Genomic DNA, 25,647 nt, shown 5'->3' with positions numbered 1-25,647 from the left:
AGGCTCATAGTAGGGGATACAAGTTTTCCAAAATTGTCATTTCTGCTTGACAGTTTGTATTTTATCAGTGGCAGTAAATACTGTCAGTTGTTTTCTCTGAAAAAAAAAAAAAGCTAGCAAGTGTTTGAGTATCATTATTACTATTGTTTGATGTAATACATGTCAAGCACTTAAAGTACCTGGTACATAGTAAATAACCAAGTCATCACTTTACATGCAGTAACTTACTTAACACACACAGTACTCCCAAGAGATAGGAACTATTAATATCATCTCAATTTTACAGACAGGGACACTGGATCAAAGCTGCTAAGTGATAGAGTTCAGATGTGAACTCAAGCTATCTGGCTCTAGAACCTGGGATCCTAGCCTCTAAGTCATAAGGCTCAGTCCACTGTACTCAACTGTTGAACCCAGAATTCTGTCTGATTCCAAAATGTAGGCTTTTCCCATATGCCAAGTATAGGCAAATAAGTGTTTCTAGGCTCTAGCAATCTTACAGTTCAGCTGAGGTGGCAGTATAATATGAAATGGGCAATTAAAGGTGAAAACTAATTTAGGTGTAAAATATGTGCTATAGACCAAGTGCTGTAGGAGTTCAGCAAGGGCTGGACTTGGGATTGTTTGTGCTAGATCCAGAAGATTGACTGGGATTTGGGTCAGCAAGAGGGAAAGCATACATAAATGAGAAAGGCAGAAATGAAAAATGAACATAGGACACGGAGAACATGGTCCCCCCTAAGCTGGTGAGTACGTAATAGGGGACAGCAGAGCATAAGATTGGCTTGGCATGGAGTGTCTTTAACAGAATTTTTTGGATGAGGATAAGAAATGCCAGTGAGAAAGATCCAATAGGAACTATACGAACCCATAAGGAGGCTGCTGCTATACTGCTGGTCAGCTCCGTAGATATTGGTGTCTTACTGCCTGCCCTTTATTCTCCTCCATCAAGGTGAAAGACCAATAGAAACCTCACAGATCTCTTTAGTAGAACCTGAGTTTCGTTGGTAACAGCAGGTAATTCAAATATTTGGGGCCACTATCACCTTATGCTAGGCCCATAGCCTTCTAGGGACTCAATTGCAGTAAATAAGCTGGAAGACAGATTCTGTTTTCCGAAAATGCAAAGTCTACCTTAGAGATATTTGAAATTTTATTCCATCTTCTTGTTTATTTGAAAAGGTATTGGAAAGGAGGTAGATATGAAGACAATTCTGTTCGATTTAGAATTTTCTGAGGACTTTCTGCTTTTTGCCTTGAAAGAAACTTGAAAGGGAGCTGATTTTCTTGAGTTAGGGAGTTAAGGCCTAACTTGGAATGACAAAAATATTATAGTGCTAAAATTTATCTAGTCTTCTAAGATTTAAAGTCTGTCATTAATTTCCCCTTGTTAATCTCAGTTAATTTGGTTCTTCTTTATGGGGCCTATTTCCCAGTTTAGTCTTAATAATTCAACAAATAAATCAGCATATTTACTGAGTGGCTGTTGTGTCTAAGAGGTGGTGTTCTAGATCATTGTTTCTCAGTATGTGTCCAACGGAACATTTGCACCAAAACCTCCTAGAGTACTTGTTAATGCAGACTTCTAGACCCCACTGCAGACCTGCCAATCCTGAATCTCAGGAGACAGGGATTGATCTCAGTTTCTTAAGCACCTTTAAGAATCATTGTACTTAAGTGGTGGTTCTCAAACCTGGGAGAGCATTGAATTTAACCTGGATGGCTTGTTAAAACAGAGTGCTGGATACTACCCCAGAGTTTTGGATTCAGTAGGTTTGGGGTGGGACCTGAGAATTTGCATGTCTGATAAGTTTCCAGGTGATGCTAATGTGACCACACTTTGAGAATCATTGTGCTAGAGAGATGTAAAGAAGTGTTAGATACAATTCCTGTCATTAAGGAGCTTATGATGTAGTTGGGGAGATAAGACATATACTTAAAAATATAACAAGGAATACAGTGTTATATAATGTTTGACATTGAATAGGGTAGTTTGGAGGAGTTGGAATTTAATCTAGGCCCTAAAATGTGAATAGGCTTAAGGTTCAGGAGAGAATAACATAGGCTTTCTTGATGGGGATATGAAAGAGGGAAAGTATAAAGGTGGATGGGCCCGGGGTGGTTGATACTTTTTGTCTGGTGTGGAGCTTTATATAGGGCACTAGTGGAAGGGTAAGGCCAAAAAGGTTGGTGGCAGACTGTGAAGAGCCTTGAAAGCCTGCCCCTCTCCCCCACTTCCACACATTTTACAGTCTTACCAAAAATGCTGCACAGCTAGAAAGAGGAAGTCTCCCCTGCTGAGTGTGCAAGAGGAAGCACAGAAGATGCGGAGGGCCTGTGAGGTGTAATGACTGCTTTCAGCCATGAGCCAATTGTAGAGGCAACAGGAAGACCAGCGCACCAACCAGGCTGGGTGCCTCCGCCCAGAGGGTGTCACCACCCCAGCTGAAAGTGTCTGGGGAGATCAGGCCTTGCTGTCTGGATGCTTCTCTCTCTCCGTGGCCATCATGTCTTTGACTTCTGCCTACCAGCATAAATTAGCAGAGAAGCTCACTATCCTGAATGACCGAGGTCAGGGGGTTCTCATCCGAATGTATAACATCAAGAAGGTAAGCACAGGCAACTGGACTAGTACTAACTATTCCGGCAGTAGTAAGGCAGGGAACCCTGAGGCAGGTCCAGCCGTTAGGCTTGCTCCTCTTTCTCACTAATTTAAGTGGCCTTCAGTCACTCGGATTATGTAGGACAGCCAGTGCTGGGAGGCAGAAGCGGAGGCTTTTTTTTCAGGGCTTCCCCCTTTCTTGGTATGATTCTCACCCCAACGAGGGTGTTTGCTTCCTGCTGGGGTTAGAGGTGGGATGGGAAATAACTGTGTTCTGGGATAAAAGTCTGGGTCTAGAATTCTGGTCCCCCACACTCTGAAGACAGCCAAAGTTGGGTCTCTGGCAAAAACTTTTTCGTACAAGTACTTTCCCTAAAGGGAAAAAATAGATATGATATTTGGATTAAAAAAAGAGTAGGTACCTTCTGAGGGACTTAGACTCTGAGACAGTTCTTGCTGTGGTTATATATATGTGTGTTTAGGATAGGAACTGTGGAATTGGGAGAAGCTGGTGGCAAGAGGTGGGCTAGGGGCTGGGCCTAGTGAAGTTAAGAGATAAAGACGGGTGGGAGTGGGAAATTTCTGGAAGAGAAAATAGGGGACTTGGGGGAGGGGACTTTGGCGCATTTCGTAATAAAACAAATCACTGGGGACATAGTTTCTCTGTCTCCATGCCCCTTATAAATGCCCTTTGGGATAAGATGCTTATATAATGGACATAATTGTGACACTGATTCTCCCACAGAGTCTAACTCCTGAGCAGCTGCTTTTCTCACTCCTTCCGGCTTCAGCTGAGGGGTGAGGAGAGAGCTTCCTCTTTGTGCCGGGCAAGCAGATGTTAAGCTTTACCCAGCAAGACGAAATGCTGAGGTTATTTAGCTCTTCTGATAGTTGGCTTAATGTCCTGGAACTTGTTCCTGACCTACTCTTATGCTTTTATAATTAATTCCCAGATTCCCTTTCCCTAAGAGAGATTGTGTGAGAATGCATGATGCAGGAAGAGGTATGTTTCCAAGGAGCGGGAGAAAGGGTTGAAATATAGTGTTATTTATTTGTGCAGACTTGTTCAGACCCCAAATCCAAGCCCCCTTTCTTACTGGAAAAGTCCATGGAATCATCTCTCAAGTACATCAACAAGAAATTTCCCAACATAGATGTCCGAAACAGCACGGTGAGAATGCTGTTCCTCTTCTTTCCTTTCTCTGAAATAACCTGTGCTTGGATGGTTCAAACTCTCTTTTGACTGCCTCTCTTTGAACTTGGCAGGGGATGGAGTAGCCTTCTTTCAGTTTTCCTAAGCTCAACCACAGGGCTTCAGGTCGTTGTAGTCTTAAGAATTCTGAGATAAGATGGGATTCTCCTAGGGTAAACTGGAGCAAAGCATTGCCCCTTTCTCCATTGTAAGATTCACAAGAACACTTTGTTCTTACCAAGAAACACAGCTCTATCGATGAAGCAGTTGCATATATTTTATTGTTGTTCCTATTTCCCCCTCAGTGTTTTCTTGGTTATTGTCTTAGAGTTATGCATCTAGTGTCATACCCCTTACTTCTCCCTTATTAAATGTTAGCCCTAGATTTCTTACCATCTTACCTATAGCATCTTCTCATTCAGCTTCTTTTGACTTTGATATGAATAATAAACCTCTTTAGCTGAAAGAGACCTTGAAATTTCCTCTCATTTCACACTCTATATCCAGTCAGGATTGCATGCAACCATCCTGCCTAGATAGAGAATATTCTCTGTTTAAAAACCTTCAGAGTTCAAAGACTTTCCAACTTCCTCTGTCAGTGTATTTTAACCCTCTTTAAGAATGTTTTAGGTACAACCCCTGTTCTTCTTGGGTTACTTTGATCAATTGTCTTCTTAATTTGTGTTTTTTATTTTGTTTCTCTCAGCAACATTTAGGACCAGTACATCGGGAAAAATCTGAGATAATTAGATTCCTCACCAACTACTACCAGTCATTTGTGGACGTTATGGAATTTCGGGTGAGCTCTCTCTAGCCCAGGTCCCCAGTGTTTGGATATTCTTTTATGTTCCTTATTCCTGTTTCTTGAAAAAATAAGATGTATTGGTACATGGAGGGATATCTAAGTTGTATTGTTAAATGAAAGTGAGTTGCAGAATAGTGTATGATACAATTTTATTTTTGTTTTAAAAGATACATAAACTTATATACACATAGTGTTAGTATATATATATAGGAAAGATTTGGAATATTTCACATTAAACTGTTAAAAATACCTGCCTTTGGGGGTGGATTATTATGATTGGCTTTAATTTATTACACTATACATTTTTGTATTATTTGAGTTAAAATTTTAAGTATTCTTACCCAATAGTTTTTTACAAATCTACTGAAAAATTTCAAGAATGGTACAATGAATATTGTTCTACTCTCCCCCTGGATCTCCTGATTTTTAGTATTTTGCCATGTTTGCTTACCTTTTTTTTTTTTTTAAGTAAATTTTAAATTTATTTATTTTTATTTATTTTATGGCTGTGTTGGGTCTTCATTTCTGTGCGAAGGCTTTCTCTAGTTGTGGCAAGCGGGGGCCACCCTTCATCGCCGTGCGCGGGCCTCTCACTATGGTGGCCTCTCTTGTTGCGGAGCACAGGCTCCAGACGCGCAGGCTCAGTAGTTGTGGCTCACGGGCCTAGTTGCTCCGCGGCATGTGGGATCTTCCCAGACCAGGGCTCGAACCTGTGTCCCCTGCATCGGCAGGCGGATTCTCAACCACTGCGCCACCAGGGAAGCCCCCAAAATATATACTTTTAAATGTAACAATTCTATTCTAGAAATTTGTCTTAAGGAAACAATCAGAAGTGCAAAGGTATATGTACAAGAATGTACTCTGTTGCATTATTTATGATAGTGACAACTTGATAATTGATATATTCAAAAAAATAGAGGCTTAGTTAAAAGTTCAAAGTATATGTCCATAAATGAATATTATACAGCTGTTAAAGATAACACATATTTATATTAATCGGCATGGAAAAATGCTCTTCACATGTTCTTTAGTATAGAAGCAAATTACAATGTAGCTTACGACAGGAGATGTCCCTAAAATGTATATTTTACATAGATAAAAATGCATATAAATAAGGCTGGAACTTCTTTACATAGTGAGATTATGAGTGGCTTTAAAAATAAATTGAAATTATGTCTGTATTTTCTAATTTTTCTGCAATGAACACCTATTATTTATGTATTCAAGAAATAACACAAATTTTAGTCATCTGAGCCATTTAAGTTTGTGATGGTATTATAGTATTTCTTCAGATGGTACAAGAGTATGGGACCCTGCTTTGGGTGTCCTGTGTTTTCTCTAGGGAGCTAATCCAGGCTGTTCATTAGATCATGCAATGAAGAGAGAAGTTGGGACATGGAAGACCGTAAGGTCTGAAGGAGGGTCAGGTCAGAGGTTAATTCATTTGGAATTGAGAGTAGTGATTAGGAAGAAGGTTGGCACTGGTGGAGGTAGTAGAAGAATGCTGGAAGCATATAAAAAGTCTATTACTAGAAAATTTGTCCAAAGGAGATTTTAGGATACCTCTGGTTGCTGCAGTGGTAAAGTTCTGAGCCCAAGGAATCTAGTATGCCTCATTCAGGGCAGGAAGGGAAATAGAGACATGGAGGTATTGTGCATTGTAAAGTAGGTAGGCTCTGAATCAGACAGACCTGGTTTTAAATCTCAGCTTCATCACTTACAAACTGTATGGCTTTAGACAAGAAACTCTTTGACTCCCAGTTTCTTTATCTATAAAAGGGGAAATGAGATTTACTACATGGGGTATTTGTGAGAATTAAATGAGATAACACATTGAAAACATCTAGTACAGTGTTTAGCATATAATAAAGTAATAGGCCAAACAGATGTTAAATCCATTTCCTTCTGATTCTGTCTTTACAGTATAGTGACACTGGTTGTATGAGAGGCTGAAAGCAAACTTCAGTTATATCCCTTGGGAATTGGGTTGCAGGAAGGAGTTGTAGACAGGCCTTCCCAGCAAAGGAGGCAGCATAGACCTAGACAGAGGTCTTGAGATCATGTAGTATAGACAGAAGATCATGGCTTCCGGGTTCTAATTCTGATACTTTACCTTACTAGTTTTGTGATCTTTGGGGAGTTTCTTAACTGCTCTTAGCCCCAGTTTCCCCATATGTTACTTTAGATACAGCCTTTTGGGGAAGGTAACTTGGAAACATTTTTCCCCATACATTTAATAAGTTTGCAAATGTATACACCTGTGTAACAACCACCACAAAGTACAGAAAATGTCCATCAATCCAAAGCTTCCCTGCACCTTTTTTTCCTCAGTCAATTCCTACCTCCCTGACTCCTGGCCCCAGGCAACCACTGGTCTGCTTTCCAGATTAGGTTTTTCTTTTTCAGGGGTTCATATATATAATTAGAATCTATATAGCATGTTTTCTTTTGTGTCTGGCTTCCTTCACTCAGCATGTTTTTAAGGTTTGTTTATGTTTCATGATTCATTTCCCATTTTTGCTGAGCACTATCCAAACAGTTTTCGGGATCTTAGTCCCCTGGACAGGGATTGAACCTGGGCCACTGAAGTGAAAGTGCCAAGTCCTAACCTCTGGACCACCAGGGAACTCCCGAATTTTAGTCATTCTGATGGGTGTGTAGTGATATCTTCTTGTGATTTTAATTTGCATTTCCCTGATGACTAATATTATTGGGCGTCTTTTCATATGCTTATTCGTCATTTTTATATTTTTAATTGTAAAGAGCCTGTTCAAATCTTTTGGCAACGTATTTTAAAAATAAAAATATATATACCCTTTGATCTAGCGGTTCCACTTTTGTAGAAATGAAAATACCAATGTGCAGTGGATAGGGCCAGGAATTGGAACAAAGCAAACACTCATCAGTGGGAAAAAGACGGAATGAATTGGCCATACCTTGGGCTGTTATGCAGCCATTAATAAGAAGTACATTAGTGCTCTACCAGATGACTTGAGGACTTTTAGGAGGTAAGGTTGAGTAAGAAAAGTAAAATGACAAGAACAGTGTAATATTATCTCAAATTTTTAACACAAATGATTTTCAAAAAGACTCCTCTCTCTCTTTTTCTCCCTATCTGAATAGGATTATATAAATAGGATGAAAATTAAGAAAGGACATACCAGGTTGTTAAACTGGTTTACCTGAGGGTTGGGCAGGATGGCGGTGGGTGCTGATGTTGCGGGGAGGAAAGTGTCCACAGTAAAACTGCATATTTATTTAGGTAAAATTATGTATGAAAAGAAAAAGAATCCCTCTCACACTGAAATGAGGGTGAAATGAAGTATATGCAACTTACCTAGTAAGTACTTAGTACATAGTAGGTGATCAGTAAACAGAAACATGTAGAAAGTTGGGTAGTTTTCCCATTTGTTAATGATTAACTTCTGAGAATAAGAGACAGAATCAAAGAACAGACTTTGGGATTTTGGGATTCATCAATAAAAATGGGTCTGATTTTTGGTATTTTAGAAACAGCCTATCAGATGGTCTGCATCTTGTAACCTTTTTTTGTGGAGGAAGGGGGCACTGGGATGATAAGATCAGGGAAAGTGTGCGTAATGTAGTAGCGACTTGTGCCTGTGGAGACATGGGCATCCAGTAGGGTAGCCTGATAGGGGCCCATGGACAGCTTACGGAGGAGGAACTCCCTCTACTCAGCAAGCCTCTCTTATGTTATTCAGTGGCTCTCTAGGACCTCCAAGGGAGAGAACCTTCCCCTCAAATTCTGGTAGTACATGTCATCTTCTCTTTATTCTTTATTCATTCTCATCTCCGATTCTACCCCCAGGATCATGTATATGAACTTCTCAACACGATTGATGCCTGCCAGTGCCATTTTGATATCGTAAGATTCTTGGCAATTCTCTTCTATCCTAGAGCCACGGAAATTGTCTCTGTTGGGACAGTGTGGGGTGAGATGGGACTGGAGGCATGGCTATTCCCCCAGGATTATAATATAATATATATAATATAATATATACTGTCTAATGAATGAATGGCTATTAATTCCAGGACTATAATTCTTTTGTAAAAATGTTGAAGTTAAAGTGTATTTACATGTCAAGCAGATCAGCAATGTGATTTATTTAATCCAGAATTCACACAAAAATCTTCTTATTCTACCTCCTCCAACCTCTAAATGCTACCTTATTTCCTGGCCTCCTTATATCTTGAGCTCACTTTTAGCCCCTGAATTTTGTTAAAATTTTCTCCTTCTGAATTTGCAGTCTTGTCAGTTTCTCCTTCTAAATAGATCTTTCCAAAGTCTGTTTAGCACTGTCTGGAATGGTTGGGGAAATAGTGGTTAATAGGCTAGCTGTTCTTGGGTTCCTATGTATTTTCCTTGTAGACTCTCAACTTTGACTTCACTCGGAGTTACCTGGACTTGATAGTGACTTATACCTCAGTTATTTTACTTCTGTCACGGATTGAGGATCGACGGGTACTCATTGGCGTGTACAACTGTGCCCATGAGATGCTGCATGGACATAGGTGAGTTGAGTTGAGGTGACAAGATGAAGAATCTCATACATGGTGCTATGAGGTAAAGGTGGATACAAGAGAAATAGATGGCATGCTTTCTCATGTGAGAATCTATAATCTATATGATAACCCAGGCAAAATAAAACAATTGCACTGTCTCTAACGAGTTTTTAATCCTGGGCTGGCTGCCACTCTACTTTTGAGGTTATTGCGAAAGGCAAAGAAAATTCTTTTAAATATTGGTAGGAATAATATTAGTAAAGTTAAAGCCATTAGAGGTAAGTAATGTATGAAAATACATTTGGAGCCAAATATAAATGGATTTTGGATTATCTGCAATTCTTTGCCTTTCCATTAGTGCAAATAAAAGTATTTAAGGGCTGAAAAAAATAAAGAACAGAGGGATCAGAGTGGGCCGTGGAACATTGTTCTATGTATGATGTGTATTCCCATGTGCCTACATGAATACCTAGGCACATGACTTACCATTCGCTTTGAATGTATATATATTCTTTTGGGTTGTATACAGATTTGGGTCCAGCCATATTACTTGATTTGTGACTAATCAATATGAATTTATAGAATACCTGTCATGTGTCCAACCTTATTTCAGGTGCTTATAAGGAAGATACTTTCATGGACCAGCCCCAAATCATGTGATTCTATCTTAGTTATACCTGGGCCTGGAGTGGGTTATCTGTATATGTAATTCACAGTTTAGTATCTTTGGAGGTGGTGGAGAATACCAGACTATGTACACATCGTTATCCTATATGCAAACATGAGAGTTTACGTCATGTTTAAGGGAGGGCTGTAACTCCTTTTTCCTATGCTTCCAGTGACCCCAGTTTTGCCCGTCTGGGTCAGATGGTCTTGGAGTATGACCACCCTCTGAAGAAGCTGACAGAGGAGTTTGGGCCTCACACAAAGGCAAGTTTCTTGAGAGAGTGGAGAATTCCTCAGGCAGAAGGATGTTGTCCCCATCATTGACATTGAAGATTCATTTGTTTTCCTCCACAGGCTGTGAGTGGAGCCCTGCTTTCTTTGCACTTTCTGTTTGTCCGAAGGAACCAGGGGGCTGAGCAGTGGCGCAGTGCCCAGCTTCTAAGTCTCATCAGCACCCCTGCAGCCATGATTAACCCTGCTAATTCAGACACAGTGAGTTCCCTTTTCCTCTTGTCAGTGGAAGCATTCTCTTTCCAAGGCCATCTCTTTAGAGGGTGCTTCTTTTCAGGAAATATCAGCCTAAGAGTGCTTTAGCACTCTTCTAGGATATGCCTCTGAGTTGATCACCTCTTGTGGCTAAAAAAATCATAGTTGGGTTGGAGCTTTTCTTTGGACCAGGATTAGTGTGTGCCTGCCCACAGAAGGAATTTAATAAATGTTCATAGAATGAATGAATGGATGAAACTGAGTCATTAGGCACCTATTCAGCCCAGCAGGAACTTGAGCATAGATGTCAATTAATTAACAAATGTTTTTATTCAACCACTATCGGCCCAAGGTCCTTGCTTCAAAGAATTTATAATCTAGTAGGAAGATATGCCATGTAGTCATAAAAATACAACTGACGGTACAAGAGTATGAGAAGCACCAAACGAGTGATGTATACTTTACATGGTAAAAGAATCCAAGGGAGAGGGAAATCATGAGATTTTTGAGTATTACCCTCCTGAATTGTTGAAGAGAAGTTATGTCAAACCATTTGTTTGTCCTCACTTCCAGTCCAAGGTCCTTTTTCTTTTCTCAACTGTATTCTTTTTTCCTCACTCCACTTCTAGTGCCTCACCTCCATTATTGGCAGGTTTCCCAGATATTGGCTTATCAAAGTGCCCTTATCCAGTCTGGTAAAATAAAAGTTGGTTTTGATACTCAAATTCTAGCTTGACTGCCCTTGTCTTGACTGCCTTAGTCTTTAGCGTAGACCAGGTTAAATAACTGCTAGACCATCTCTGCCTCTCTTCTCATAGATGGCCTGTGAGTACCTGTCTGTGGAAGTGATGGAGCGCTGGATTGTCAGTAAGTTTTGTGGGATGAGGTGGGAACAGACATAGCATGTTATATGGAGATCAAATTCTAAAAGTCTTCCTCTGCACTGTTTTACCCACCCACAGTTGGGTTTCTTCTTTGTCACGGGTGCCTCAACTCCAATAGCCAGTGCCAGAAGCTGTGGAAGCTGTGTCTGCAGGGTTCCCTGTACATCACCCTCATACGGGAGGATGTGCTACAAGTGCACAAGGTCACTGAGGATCTGTTTAGCGGTTTGAAAGGGTGAGATATGAGATCCCAACTAATCTTCTTTAGGGATTTTTAGCCCCTCCTGACATCCTTTTCACTGCGGTGGCTTCTCTTGTTGCAGAGCATGGGCTCTAGGCATGCAGGCTTCAGTAGTTGTGGCTTGCGGGCTCTAGAGCGCAGGCTCAGTAGTTGTGGCGCTTGGGCTTAGGTGCTCCGCGGCATGTGGGATCTTCCTGGACCAGGTCTCGAATCCGTGTCCCCTGCATTGGCAGGCGGATTCTTAACCACTGTGCCACCAGGGAGGTCCCCATTGAGTGATTTTTAAACAGGGAAGTGACACAATCATATTTGCATTTTAGAAAAAGTCACTCTGGCTGCAGGGAAGAAAAGAAGTTAGGTGGAAAAAAACTAGAAGCAGGGGTTAATTAAGTAAATTAGGAGGAATTGAGGATCAAGTCAAGGTTTCTGGATTGGATACTTGGTATTCCTTAAGATAAAGCACATATGATAAAAGCTGGTTTGTGGGGGAAAGGTTGTGAATTCAGTTTTAAGCAGTTTGAGTTTGAAGTATTTGTAGCACATTGAAGTTAGATGTAGACCTTTTACCTTGTGATTGTGGAACTTAGTAGCGAGATCTGGATTCAGATAAAGGTTGGCAAAATGGTAATCAAAGCCATGGGAGTAGGTGAGATTACTCACGGAGAATGTGTGGAGTGGGATGAGACTGGGATAGAACCTCTGAGAACGTTGAAATTTAAGGGCCAGCAGAGGCAGAGAAATCAGTGAGAGGTGCTGAGAAGAAGAATAACAGAGGCAAGGGAAGAAGACATGCTAAGAAGAAAGGACCAGTTATCTATAAATATGTTAGACGATGTTGAGAGGTCAAATAAAATGAGGACAGGAAAATGTTTGTTGAATTTGGCTGTAAAGATGGTCTTAGTCCCCTTCTTGTGGATAACTTCAGTTGAGTGCTGAGGTCAAAACCTGGATTGCAGTGGGTTTAGAACCAAATGGGAGATAAGGAATTTAGTAAGTAACTCTTCCATGAAGTTTGACCTTGAAGGGAAGAAAAGAGACAGAGCTATAATGAGAAGGAGGTGTGGGATTAAGGAAGGGATCAAATACCTTTATTATCTTTGTAGTTGCAAAACTAACACCAGAAATGTGAAAAATACAAAGAGGAAGTTGACTACAGTCTCACTTCCCAGAATAGTTTGGTGCATGTCCTCCAGATGCTTGTGTATATATATGAACATGTAAAGGTGTGCATATATTTTCAACCTTATATAAGCAATTGATAAAAAGCAATGGATCCACATTCTACATTATATTCTTTTTTTTTTTTTTTTTTTTGGCTGTGTTGGGCCCTCGTTGCTGTGCGCGGGCTCTCTCTAGTTGCGGCGAGTGGGGGCTACTCCTTGTTGCGGTGCGCGTGCTTCTTATTGCGGTGGCTTCTCTTGTTGCAGAGCACGGGCTCTAGGCGCGGGCTCAGTAGTTGTGGCACACGGGCTTAGTTGCTCCACGGCATGTGGGATCTTCCCAGACCAGGGCTCGAACCCGTGTCCCCTGCATTGGTAGGCGGATTCCTAACCACTGTGCCACCAGGGAAGCCCCTCTACATTATATTCTGAAGTTGTTTTTTTTTTTTTACTTACTGTATTTTGGATATCTTTGCATATCAGTCTATAGAGACTTATTCTTTTTAACAGTCAAACAGTATTTCATTATGTGGTTGTAACATAATTTATTTACCAAATCCACTATTGATGGACATTTGAAGTGTTCCCTCTCTCCCTCCTATTTCTTTTTTTTTTTTTAAAAAAACCTTTCAAACAATGTTGAAATGAACATCCTTAGGCATATATCTTTGTGAACATTTCTATAGGGTAAATTCTTACAAGTGGAATTGCTGGGGTAAAGGATATGCATATTTCAAATTTTAATAGCTCTTCCCAAATTGTCCTCCAAACAGATGTATTATCTACCATCTATGAGAATACTTATTCCTCATACTCTCAACAACTGAGTATTATTAAAAATTCATTGCCAGATTTAAGAGAGAGTAAATCTAAGATTAATAATTAGAAGTTACAGGAGGTAAATAGATACAGATATACAGAAAAACTTTCTAATGATTACCGCTTCTGGGGAATGGAAGGGATGTTTGAAGCGTGTGTTGTTCCCCATCACTAAGAACAACACTAACATGTAAGATTTATAGTTTAGGGAGTTCTTTGACATAAATGATCTAATTTGATCTTCATGTTACTTATACGCAGGTATATGTTTAATATATTCTTTTTTTTTTTTTTTTTTTGGCTGTACCACGCGGCATGCGGGATCTTAGTTCCCTGACCAGGGATCAAACCCGCACCCCCCTGCAGTGGAAGTGCCAAGTCCTAACCACTGGACCGCCAGGGAAGTCCCAATATCTTCTTTTATAAATGAGAAAATAGAAGCTCAGTCTCAGTGTCACTCAGTTAATAAGAGATGGAATTAGGAAATCATTCCAGATTTTTTGATTCTTAATCCTCTCACTTTCCATCGTACCATGTAGAGGATGAAATAATTACCCACCAGGAATGCTGTGGAGTTGAATCCTGATTTGATTAAGATACTTTCCAACTCTAAATTTCTTTGATTCTGTGCTAAGCTCAATAAGGGGTGGTTTGGAGAAGAGAAACGAAAGGTTATAAATTCAACTAATGTGGTGGCAACAGATGCAGGACAAGAGAAGACAGATATAAGGGACATAGAGAGCACAGAGCCTAAAGTAGTGTGGGTCTTTTGAGCATGGGTCACTAGTTGAAAAAAAGAAATATGGTCAGGAGAGTCAAATGTTACGGATAAACAAAGAACAATGAAAAGGCCATCTAATTTGGTGATTCAGAAGTTGACGGTGACCTTAGAGAGAGCAGTTTGTTTAGTGTCTAAGGTCATATGGGCTTCAAGGGTCAGTGAAAGATGAGGTGAAAAAGAGTAAAGGTGTCTCTCTGGAGGAGTTTGGTGGTGTGGGAGAATGAGCAAAGTTCAGTAGCTTGTCAGGGTCAAGCGAGGCTCCTTTTAGAATAAGGGAGGCTTATTGGGAGAAGAGAATAAACCAGTGGAGAGAGAGAGAGATTGAAGTGACAAAAGGGTAACTGATAAGGTTAAATTCTAAGAGAAGATGGGTGGGAATGGGACCCAGGGGAGAGCTGGAGTAACTACTGTTACTTGAGAGCAGGGCCTGTGTCATATTTATGCACTGCTTCTTTGTATTTCCCTCAAACCTGGAAGAGTACTTCAGCTTGAAGGTGTCAAGGCAGGAGCACAGGACAAGAAATCTAGTCCCAGCTTTGCCATTAAAACCCTATGTGAGGGCTTCCCTGGTGGCGCAGTGGTTGAGAATCTGCCTGCTAATGCAGGGGACACGGGTTCGAGCCCTGGTCTGGGAGGATCCCACATGCCGCGGAGCGACTGGGCCCGTGAGCCATGACTACTGAGCCTGCGCGTCTGGAGCCTGTGCTCCGCAACAAGAGAGGCCGCGATAGTGAGAGGCCCGCGCACCACGATGAAGAGTGGTCCCCGCTTGCCGCAACTAGAGAAAGCCCTTGCACAGAAGCGAAGACCCAACACAGCCAAAAATAAATAAATAAATTTAAAAAACAAACAAACAAACAAACAAAAACCCTATGTGACCCTGCAAAGTAAAGGAGCTGTTACAGTGGAGCATTACTGGACTGAATGTCAATATTATGACATAGTATGAGTGTGTTTCATGTTTTGTAATGGCAATCATTGTTGCTTTTGTTGTGGTCATCCATGTACAATGCTTGGTGTCAGTCTATTTATCTCTTGTAAAAATTAAAAAAAAAATTAAAACAAAAACAAAATCAAAAACAAAACCCTATGTGACCTTGGGCAAGTCAGTTTTCTTCTGCAGGTATTATTTTCTTTATCTGCAAAATAATGATGAGAACTAGATAATCTCTAAGCTCTATGAGTCTCTTGTTAATAGGTCAGGGTAAAAAGTAAGGTGTGGAAAGATCCTGATGGTGAGGGCTGCCCATGCTCCCTGCAGGCTGTAGTTTGGAATCTCTGAGGACTGGGAAGGTGGGACGAGGCCTTTAGCTGGTGGTATGGTCAACCCTTCTGTGCGTATGTCAATCCTCAGGTATGGCAAGCGAGTGGCAGACGTAAAGGAAAGCAAGGAACATGCAATTGCAAACAGGTAAAGACGGGGAATGAGCTCTTCCAGAGGGGATGGAATAGGAATCTCTCCTGAGATTGTTCTCTCCTCTCCTTGTTCTCACCCAAGTTTCTGTACAGCCTTATTGTCTCAACCCAAGAACTTGCTACTGCCCCACAGATTCTTGTGTTTTCTTACCAGGTCTAACTGTGGCATTGAACCTTCCTCCTAGCTAACACCCCTTCCTAAATGCAGCTGTCTTCTGCACTGCCTTTGGAAGATTTTTAAGGGTGGGAGAGGCAGTATTCTCTAGTTTCCACTTTCTTTCCGCAGTGGCCAGTTTCACTCTCAAAGGCGTCAATTTCTGCGGATGGCTGTGAAGGAGCTGGAGACTGTGTTAACCGATGAACCAGGACTACTGGGTCCCAAGGCAAGAGAAAGAAACGTTGGGAGGGGGACGATGTTCAGTGATAAAAGACTCCTATGTGGGGGATGACTTGGCATTCATGAGTTTTTGCATTTCTGAGTTTTTTGTTCTGTTTGTGTATGTATATGCTGATTCCCTTGAATCTTCTTAGAGTACCCTAAAACTTCTTGTATCTCTTTTTTGGGCACTATCATAGTATATCATATATTATAGCTATTTGTGTACTTGTCTTATCCTCTATTTGACTGTGAACTAATTGAAGACAGATAGTTTTTTGTGAGTCTCTGTGTTTAATATTGGATACCACTGTTGGTATGGTTACACAGTTGTATCCATATGCATATTTTCATGATAGTTTTCTCTGTGCTTTGAAATCCATTTTTAAAGTTGAAAATTCTCATAGTCCCTGTCCCCTCCTTAGGCCCTTTTTGCTTTCATGGCCCTGTCCTTCATTCGTGATGAGGTCACTTGGCTGGTTCGCCACGCAGAAAATGTCACCAAGACGAAGACCCCTGAGGACTACGCTGACTCGTTAGTACTTGGCATGGTTAAGAATCTTGACCTTAGATGGACTGGGAAAAGGGATGGGGGGACATCAAATGACCTCAGGAGGTCTCAGTTTCTGCCCTGTTGTCGCTGTCTTTGTTTCGGGTCACGTTTTCAGTCTCATACAGCTCTCTGTTCTCATCCTCAACTTTGTAGGAGCATTGCAGAACTGCTTTTCTTGTTGGAGGAGATTAGGGCTCTGGTCCGAAGACACATCAAGGTGATAGAGCAATACCACCTTCAGTACCTGGCCAGATTTGATGCTCTTGTGCTCAGTGACATCATTCAAGTATGTTTAATTGATGATACTTTGGAAATTTTGGGGTGATCCCTGGTCATTTTCCCCTGGGGGCCACCCTGGCTGAATCTCATGCTCTGTAGATTGTGTGTCAAAAAGCCTGATTTTCCCCTCTACGTTTGTTAAAATTTAAAAAAGGACTAATAATCTTAGCAATTTTTTTCCCCAAGTGAGGCTGCATAGAAATAGGAGAGAAAAGTAAAGGGCAGTTGGGTGTTAGCATGGCAGGGAACTCAGGGAGTTTCCTCCATGTCTTGTTTGGCTCTTTCTCTTTGTCTGTGGCACGTGGCAGCTCTTTCTACCTTCATACACTGACTGAGCCTTGTGGTCCTTGTTTCTCTCCTGGTGGAACTTATACCTCCTTGACGGTAACTCCACCTTCTCTTTTAGAACCTGTCTGTGTGTCCTGAGGAGGAGTCCATCATAATGTCCTCATTCGTCAATACTCTCTCCTCTCTGAATCTCAAACAAGGTAACTGGAGGGAATTGGAAGAGGAAGAGTGAGGGCAAACATCTTTTTGTCTAGAAATATTGATCTCTTGAGCCAGGGAATAGCCAAGATGACTTTGAAGAGGACCTATTATACCATTCCATGCAGTTGGATAGAGGTGCTGTTTTATTATTTCCTTTTAAACTTCTATTTTTCTTGCAGTTGATAATGGAGAAAAATTTGAATTTTCTGGATTGAGGCTGGACTGGTTCCGTCTACAGGTAGGTCTGTTTCTGTTAATGGTCCCCCATTCTCAAGGATTTTTCTCCCTCACAATCCCTTCTCTTTCTAACTCCTAAGCTCTGCTGTATGGAATGATTCAACACTGAAAACTGCTGATTGGACAGGACAAATACCAGCCAAACTGTAGTCCCAAGGCTGGGAGTCTTTTTCATTTATCTTGTTTTTCTCCACCCTTTTCCGAACTCCAACCATAGGCGTATACCAGTGTGGCTAAGGCTCCCCTGCACCTGCACGAGAACCCTGACTTAGCCAAGGTGATGAACCTCATTGTCTTTCACTCTCAAATGCTGGACTCAGTAGAGAATATGCTGGTGGAAACTTCTGATTTATCTACTTTCTGGTATGTCCTGACTCAGAGCTCTTTATCAATTGACCTGATCTCTTGCCTGGCCTCTGTGGAGGACTCTAATTCCCCCAGATACACGGGAAAGTCTTGTTTTCTTTGAGATCTCTTTAAAGGCGGATGCTCAAACTCCACAGCTTCTTCTTTCCAGCTTTTGTCAAGTGGTAGGAATTTGAAGTTGATTCCCTTTTGTGTTGGCTTTCTTTAGGAAAGCCAGTTGGACTTTACACAGCCTTCTCTTCTCTGGGATAATTCATTGATTGTCTTTTCCTCACGGTTATATGTGGAACCTCCTTCTTCTTTTTATTCTTGGGACATTGTGATTTAAAAGAGACATGGAAAACTTGGAAGTTTAGTGGAGAGGACTGAAAATAATTGGGAGGGCTGGGGAACAGGGTCTTTAGAGAATGCAAATGAGTTTGTCTTCCTTGGGTATCATTCGGCCTTTACTAAGTGACCACCGTTGTTCATAACTCTACCCTTTGAGGGATCAAACACACAACACAATATGTTGGCTCTGCTCTCTGCATTCAGCATGAGTGGGGAGGTATAATACCCACATGTGAAAAGGACATCTACATAATAATGGCAAATGTGCATGATGTTGAGAGAATACAGGGTTGAGGAAAGATCAGTCTCATGAAATTAATCAGAGAAAGTTTTCTGGAGCCTGAGTGTCAAATTTTGAGAGGGATGTGAATTAGTAATACTGAGGGACTTCTAAATCAGGGCCCAAATCATGCAGAGGTTCTGAGGGAGGAATAGCAAATTTTGTACAAGAAAAGGGAAGGAGGTATTATTGGGTTGGCCAAAAGGTTCCTTCGGTTTTTAATGTAAAAATGAAAGACACATTTTTCATTTTCACCAAGAACTTTATTGAACAACGTATTAACACTTTTGTTCCACTATCTTCTGCCATTCTTCAGGCAGCTTCATAATTCCATCTTCCCAAAACTTTTTATCTTTTTGAGCAAAGAACTGTTCTAGGTGCCTTTTACAGTCTTCCAGGGAATTGAAATTCTCTCCATGAAGAGAATTTTGTAAAGACCGAAATAAATGGAAATCTGAAGGTGCAATACGGCGGATGGATCAGAACTTCCCAGCCAAGCTGTAACAGTTTTTGCCTGGTCATCGAAGAAACATGTGGTCTTGCGTTATCCTGATGGAAGATTATGTGTTTTCTGTTGACTAATTCCGGACGCTTTTCGTTGAGTGCTGCTTTCAGTTGATCTAATTGGGAGCAGTACTTGTTGGAATTAATCATTTGGTTTTCCGGAAGGAGCTCATAATAGAGGACCCTCTTCCAGTCCCACCATATGCACAACATCACCTTCTTTCGATGAAGCCCGGCCTTTGGTGTGGTTGGTGGTGGTTCGTTTCACTTGCCTCACGATCTCTTCCGTTCCACATTATTGTACAGTATCCACTTTTCATCGCTCTTTATAATTTGTTTTAAAAATGGAACTTTTTTTATGTTTAAGTAGAGAATCACATGTGGAAATATGGTCAAGGAGGTTTGTTTTTTGCTTAAGTTATGTGGAACCCAAACATCAAAGCGATTAATGTAACCAAGCTGGTGCAAATGATTTTCAGCACTTGATTTGGATATTTTGAGTATGTCAGCTACCTCCCGCGTGGTATAACATTGATTGTTCTCAATTAATGTCTCAATTTGATCGCTATCAACTTCAACTGGTCTACCCGACCATGGAGCATTGTCCAGCGAGAAATCTCCAGCACGAAACTTCGTAAATCACTTTTGACAACTTTGATCAGTCACAGCACCTTCTCAATACACTGCACAAATCTTTTTCTGCATTTCAGTTGCGTTTTTACCTTTCTTGAAATAATAAAGCATAATATGCCAGAAATGTTGCTTTTTTTCTCTCATCTTCAATACTAAAATGGCTACACAAAAATTCACCAATTTTGATAAGTTTCTTTTTTAAAGGCATGCTGATAATGACAGCTGTCATAATACAATCTAACAAAAGTTGTTTCAAATGAAGTTAAAGACAACTAAGTGCTACTAGAGCCATCTTACAGAAAAAAACCAGACGAACTTTTTGGCCAACCCAATACTAACCTGTCCTGGGATCCAGTAAAAAAGTCTGAAAGGGTTGAGTTTCTTGGGTTCCCATCTACCTTAAGGGTAGGGAAATTAAGGAGGGAGGGGTGAATATCAATAAATATTTGTTGAAAGAATGAATATTCTCTCTATCTCAAAGGGACCAGCTCCTAAACCTTGGTTGTAAGTGTCCTTCCCCCTTTTCCTCAGCTTTCATCTTCGTACCTTTGAGAAGATGTTTGCTATGACCCTGGAGGAACCTGCCATGTTGCGTTATGCCATTGCTTTTCCCCTGATTTGTGCTCACTTTGTCCACTGCACTCATGAGATGTGCCCAGAGGAGGTGAGTACCCTGAACTCCAAACCCTGTCATCTCTTTAATCACATCTCATTCTTATTCCCCCAAAACGCAATTCCAAGGGTTGATTTTGGTCCCAGGAAGGGTACAAACATAGGTATCCGATGCAAGTCCCTAAATGTCTCAGCTTTATGTAGAATGTGTACTCTCTGTGGGTCTCATTTTCTTCTTCTGTAGGAGTGGGTGGCTCAGGCTGGGGCTCAGAACAGTATTATGAGGAAGAAGTGGTTGTCCTGGTGATGACAGTTTCTTCCTTGGGTCCTCTTTCCCAAAGTACCCCCACCTGAAGAACCATGGTCTTCATCACTGCAACTCCTTCCTGGAAGAGCTGGCCAAGCAGACCAGCAACTGTGTCCTGGAGGTCTGTGCTGAACAGCGAAACCTGAGTGAGCAGGTAGGCTCAGCCCTCTCTCTGTTTCAGTCTGCCCTCTGCAGTCCCTTGGCGCCTTCCCCTCTATCTACCTTTATCTTCTTCTCAAACACCAAGTTCTCTAACCCTTTCAGGTAGGGCTAGGGCTTTTGTGTACATGAGTTTATGGCAGGCTTCTTTTTTTAGTGTAGTCCCATCGTCAGTCTTTACTCCCTTGGGGCTCAATAGAGGTGTCTAAAAATACTCTAATTTGAACAGCTGCACTGCAACAAAATCTGTGCTTTCATTTGAAGTGTTCCAAGAGATGAGTTAACTTTCTAATTTACTTCCCCTCCTCTCTCTGCCCTGTGTACACATACTTAGAACAGTGGCCCCAGATCACCTGTCTTGTCTCACTTTTCTGTCCATCTGCACCCTAATCTGTAGCTATCTGAACATTTTCAGGCACCTCCTCTGTGTTTATCCTCAGGGCTGCTTTTGTGTCTTTTTTTTTTTTTTTTTTTTGAGGAGTCAACCTTCCTGATTTTATTAGTATTTTGAACTATGTTAATGGATTTTAATATTGAATCACTAATTCAACATACTTCACCATCATAGTGTTATTCTTCACTTTGCTTCTGGATTCTGTTTGCTGATATTCAGCTGGAAATTTCTGCTTTACTTTTGTGTCTTTGTCTGTTGTTTTCCCCTCCCCTCCGTTGACTGACTCATAGCACCCGGTCATGATTAGCTCAACCTAAGTTTATAGGAAATTTGAAAATGAAGAACTTGTTCCGCTGTTGCCCTGGATTCTTTCAGGTTTCCTAGACTACCCACCCTTCCTGGGTTTGAGTCAGGCTTTATAGCAACTTTGGTAGGAGGGGAGTCAGGTTGTGTGCATGTGCATGTGTACGTGTGTGTGTGTGTACATATGCACAGTTATATTATTACTTAACCTTCCCATTTTCTCATATGTAAAATGGGGATAAAAATAGTTTCTTTTTATTTTTTTAAATTTTTGGCTGTGTTGGGTCTTCGTTGCTGCGTGCGGGCTTTCTCTAATTGTGGTGAGCGGGGGCTACTCTTCATTGCGGTTTGTGGGCTTCTCAATTTGGTGGCTTCTCTTGTTGCAGAGCACGGGCCCTAGAGTGCGTGGGCTTCAGTAGTTGTGGTGCACGGGCTCAGGTGTTGTGGCATGCAGGCTCAGTAGTTGTGGCGCACAGGCTTAGTTGCTTCGCGGCATGTGGGATCCTCCTGGACCAGGGATCGAACCCGTGTCCTCTGCATTGGCAGGCGGATTCTTAACCACTGTGCCACCAGGGAAGTCCAAAAATAGTTTCTTAAAAGAAGTATCATAAAGGTGAAATGAAATAGCGTATGTTAAATATTTGGTATGCAATTCTCAATAGATGTTAGCTGCTATATTATTTGGTATTTATTGGGCACTAAGCCCTGTGCTGGGTTTTTGGGATGGGGTCCCAGAAGGAAAGGTACACAATTCCTGCCCTTGGGGAACGTCCCAATTTAAGGGAGAAAAGTGTACAAATACATGTTTGAAAGAAATTTAAATAATTAATGCAAGGAAGATATGTAAACAAGTACAATTATGGGTATATTCATCGCTCAACTTGAATACCTACTACATGCAAAGGACACGGTTAAAGATATTTGCTCAGTGCTGTATCAGGGTTGACTAAAACATTATGTATTATTTTCACACACACCAAAACTTTTGCAAATGAGTATTGGCACCTCCAAAGTTATCATTTTGAATAAATAGTGATGTTGCCATTACTAATGGAGTTGCGTTTTTTGGAACTACTTTCAGAATCTACCACAGACAGCTTTGCATAGTTTCAAGGTTGACGCACCTTTGCCCATCAAGGTAGACTTGATTTTTTGGAAACAGTAGAAGCTTGGATTTTTAAAAAAACAAGTGTGACTATCAAGAAAACCAGTTTTCTCATGGATGCTATCGTGCTCTAAGAGTAATTCCAAATGAAGAGATGCATGGAAGGAAAGAGAGAGAAAGGCAGAACGAGAAAAGAACAGACAATAAGGGAGGGACCTATTTATTATTGTTAGATGGATTACTCGGCAGTTTTAGGAATGAATCTCATATCTCCATTCACTTGTGTTTGTTTCTAAAGCTTCTACCTAAGCACTGTGCCACTACCATCAGCAAGGCCAAAAACAAGAAAACCATGAAGCAGAGGCAGACTCCGAGAAAAGGAGAGCCTGAGAGGGACAAACCAGGAGCTGAGAGTCACCGGAAGAACCGCAGCATTGTCACCAAGTGAGGACCTAGGCCTTAGGGGGCCAGCAGGGCACTACCTCAAAGGAGGGAGAACAGGAAAGAGGGAAGGTGATGCAGCAAAAGAGTGCGGAAGTGGTGGTGGGGAATGACAGATATGGAAAAGCGCTTAAATATGAATTTTCTACTTTGCCTTTGAAGTCACCATCAATGTGTACTCTTCTAGGCTGAGTTTTTCCAGAAGATGAAAGGGGTCTGAGGGTCATGGGCCTGACAGATCCTCCCCAGATACTAGCAGGCAGTGCCAGACCTGTAATGGAGGCTCATTTTACTTTCTCAATTTTACCCAGCATGGACAAGCTACACCTAAACTTGACAGAATTGGCACTGACAATGAATCATGTACACAGCTTCTGTGTATTTGAACACACCATCTTCCCTTCTGAGTATCTCAGCAGCCATCTGGAGGCCAGACTCAACAGGTATCACTCTTTTGTTGTCTTCTGTTTGCTTAGTATGGTAGTTCTCAAAGTTGGGTTCCATTAGATCCATCTTGGTGGTCATTCTGGTGCAGTCAATCTGGCATAGGTCCCAAGCATCTCTATTAAAAATAAATAAATGAAAAGAACCCAGACTTCCCTGGTGGTGCAGTGGTTAAGAATCTGCCTGCCAATGCAGGGCACACGGGTTTGATCCCTGGTCTAAGAAGATCCCACATGCTGTGGAGCAAATAAGCCCGTGTGCACAGCTACTGAAGCCCGTGCGCCTAGAGCCCGTGCTCTGCAACAAGAGAAGCCACCACAATGAGAAACCCGTGCACTGCAACGAAGAGTAGCCCCTGCTCGCCGCAACTAGAGAAAGCCCGCACGCAGTAACGAAGACCCAACGCAGCCAAAAATAAATAAACAAACAAACAAACAAATAAATAAAAGAACCCCAAACCTCTATAGGTTTCTTTTTTTTTTTAAGATTTATTTCATTATTTATTTATTTATTTAATTTAATTTTGGCTGCGTCGGGTCTTAGTTGCAGCATGCTGGATCTTCACTGAGGCGTGTGGGATCTTTCGTTGCAGCGCATGAGCTTCTCTCTAGTTGTGGCGTGCGGGTTCTCTCTCTCTAGTTGTGGCGTGCAGGCTCCAGGGCATGTGGACTCTGTAGATGTGGTGTACGGGTTCCAGAGCTCGTGGGCTCTGTAGTTTGTGGCACACGGGCTCTCTAGTTGAGGCGCTCAAGCTCAGTAGTTGTGGTGCGTGGGCTTAGTTGCCCCATGACATGTGGGATCTTAGTTCCCTGACCAGGGATCGAACCCATGTCCCCTGAATTGTAAGGCGGATTCTTTACCACTGGACCAACAGGGAAGTCCCTCTATAGGTGGTTTTGATGAACAACCAGAACTGGTCATCACTGATTTAGTAGGGTGAGTGGGGCCTTTGCAGTCAGCAGATCTGTGTTGATGCTGTTAGCTAAGACATCAGAGCAGGTTATCTAACTTGTTTGAGCCTTAATTTCCTACCCTATAGAGTAAGGATAATGATATTTACCTTATAATGAGAATTACCTGTAATTGAGAATTGGTAGAGAATTAAAGATAATAATGAGTGACATATATAGGCCTCAACAAAATAAATTCCCTTCCCTCCACTTTGCCTCTCATTCTGTTGCTCCCTGAAGCTGCAGGAACAGTCCTTATATTGAAATTGGGCACTATAGTAGGCAAATTAGGGGAGTGAGGGGAAAAAGTTTTTATGAATAATCTCCTAGTCTTCTGTGTTTCATTTTGCAATACGTAGTATATTTATTCATTCACTTAACAAGTACTTATTGAACATCTATTGTGTGTCATCAGTTTTCTCGAAGCTGTTAATACAGCAGTATACAAAAGAAATAAAGATTCCTGGCCACATAAAGCTTACCCTAGAGACAAGCAAAATAAGAATATAGGATATATAGTAGATTAGAAAATAAGTGCTAAGCAGAAAGTTAAAGCAGGAAAAGGAGATGGAAGTGTGTAGCGGTGGTGGTGGTGAAATTTTACATAGGGTGGCCAGGGAAGGCCTGCTTGAGAAAGTGACATTTGAGTGAACTCCTGAAGGAATTGAGGAAGCCAAGTGGGTGACTATCTGGGGAAAGGACATTCTGGGCGGAGGAAACAGCAAGTGCGAAGGCTCTGAGGTGGGAACATGCCTGGTATGTTCAGGGAACAAGGAGGAGACCAGTGTGAGCCCGGGGGAGACTGGTAGGACGTGAGGTCAGAGAGGCTGGAGGAGTGGCAGACTGACTGTTCAGGTGGCTCTATGCCATTGTAAGAATTTTGGCTTTGATTCTGAGTGAGACAGGGAACCTAGGCAGGGTTTGAGCAGAGCAGGAACATGATTTCACTCCACATTTCAGTAGGTTCACTCTGTCTGCACTAGGGGGGCCAAGGACAGGAGTAGGGAGAACAGTTTAGGAGTCTGTGCCTTGACTGTCAGAGATGCAGGCTAATTTTTCAATTAGTTTTTTGCTTGGGTGACAGTAAAATTAGTTTGTTTTCATTCCGTACGCTTTAGCTATATGGAAGGAAGTGTCTCAGGTGCATATAAAATGTCAAGAAGATGACAATTTGATAATCATCCATGCGTAAACCTTCAGAAGCTGGCAATGGTTTCTAGGCCCTGGAGCAGCATGTCACTGGCATCATGGTTCCTAAAGCCTGGAAGTTGGCCTAAAGGTTTGGCCTCAATGAAAACTCTAAAATAGA

At 41.5% G+C, this 25,647-nt stretch overlaps 1 protein-coding gene across 1 annotated transcript in view; it reads left to right on the top strand.

Annotated features, from left to right (window-relative positions):
* The first annotated feature begins 2,469 nt into the window (after positions 1 to 2,469).
* NCKAP1L (NCK associated protein 1 like) overlaps positions 2,470 to 25,647 on the top strand; it is a 42,034-nt gene continuing 18,856 nt past the window's right edge. The window contains exons 1-20 of the mRNA XM_007179519.3: positions 2,470 to 2,609; positions 3,663 to 3,773; positions 4,501 to 4,593; positions 8,429 to 8,485; positions 8,990 to 9,132; positions 9,963 to 10,053; positions 10,144 to 10,281; positions 11,094 to 11,142; positions 11,238 to 11,394; positions 15,515 to 15,571; positions 15,863 to 15,959; positions 16,378 to 16,487; positions 16,659 to 16,791; positions 17,191 to 17,272; positions 17,453 to 17,511; positions 17,728 to 17,873; positions 20,155 to 20,287; positions 20,577 to 20,696; positions 22,802 to 22,947; positions 23,256 to 23,387. Of these exons, the coding sequence (XP_007179581.2) occupies positions 2,508 to 2,609; positions 3,663 to 3,773; positions 4,501 to 4,593; positions 8,429 to 8,485; positions 8,990 to 9,132; positions 9,963 to 10,053; positions 10,144 to 10,281; positions 11,094 to 11,142; positions 11,238 to 11,394; positions 15,515 to 15,571; positions 15,863 to 15,959; positions 16,378 to 16,487; positions 16,659 to 16,791; positions 17,191 to 17,272; positions 17,453 to 17,511; positions 17,728 to 17,873; positions 20,155 to 20,287; positions 20,577 to 20,696; positions 22,802 to 22,947; positions 23,256 to 23,387 (2,156 nt within the window). The 5' untranslated portion in view covers positions 2,470 to 2,507. The remainder of the gene's footprint in view (positions 2,610 to 3,662; positions 3,774 to 4,500; positions 4,594 to 8,428; positions 8,486 to 8,989; positions 9,133 to 9,962; positions 10,054 to 10,143; positions 10,282 to 11,093; positions 11,143 to 11,237; positions 11,395 to 15,514; positions 15,572 to 15,862; positions 15,960 to 16,377; positions 16,488 to 16,658; positions 16,792 to 17,190; positions 17,273 to 17,452; positions 17,512 to 17,727; positions 17,874 to 20,154; positions 20,288 to 20,576; positions 20,697 to 22,801; positions 22,948 to 23,255; positions 23,388 to 25,647) is intronic.

This window comes from Balaenoptera acutorostrata, chromosome 11 (genome assembly GCF_949987535.1).
Source record: "Balaenoptera acutorostrata chromosome 11, mBalAcu1.1, whole genome shotgun sequence".
Lineage (NCBI taxonomy): Eukaryota > Metazoa > Chordata > Mammalia > Artiodactyla > Balaenopteridae > Balaenoptera > Balaenoptera acutorostrata.
Note: the sequence above shows the minus strand (reverse complement) of the source record. Positions and strands in the feature narration are given on the sequence as shown.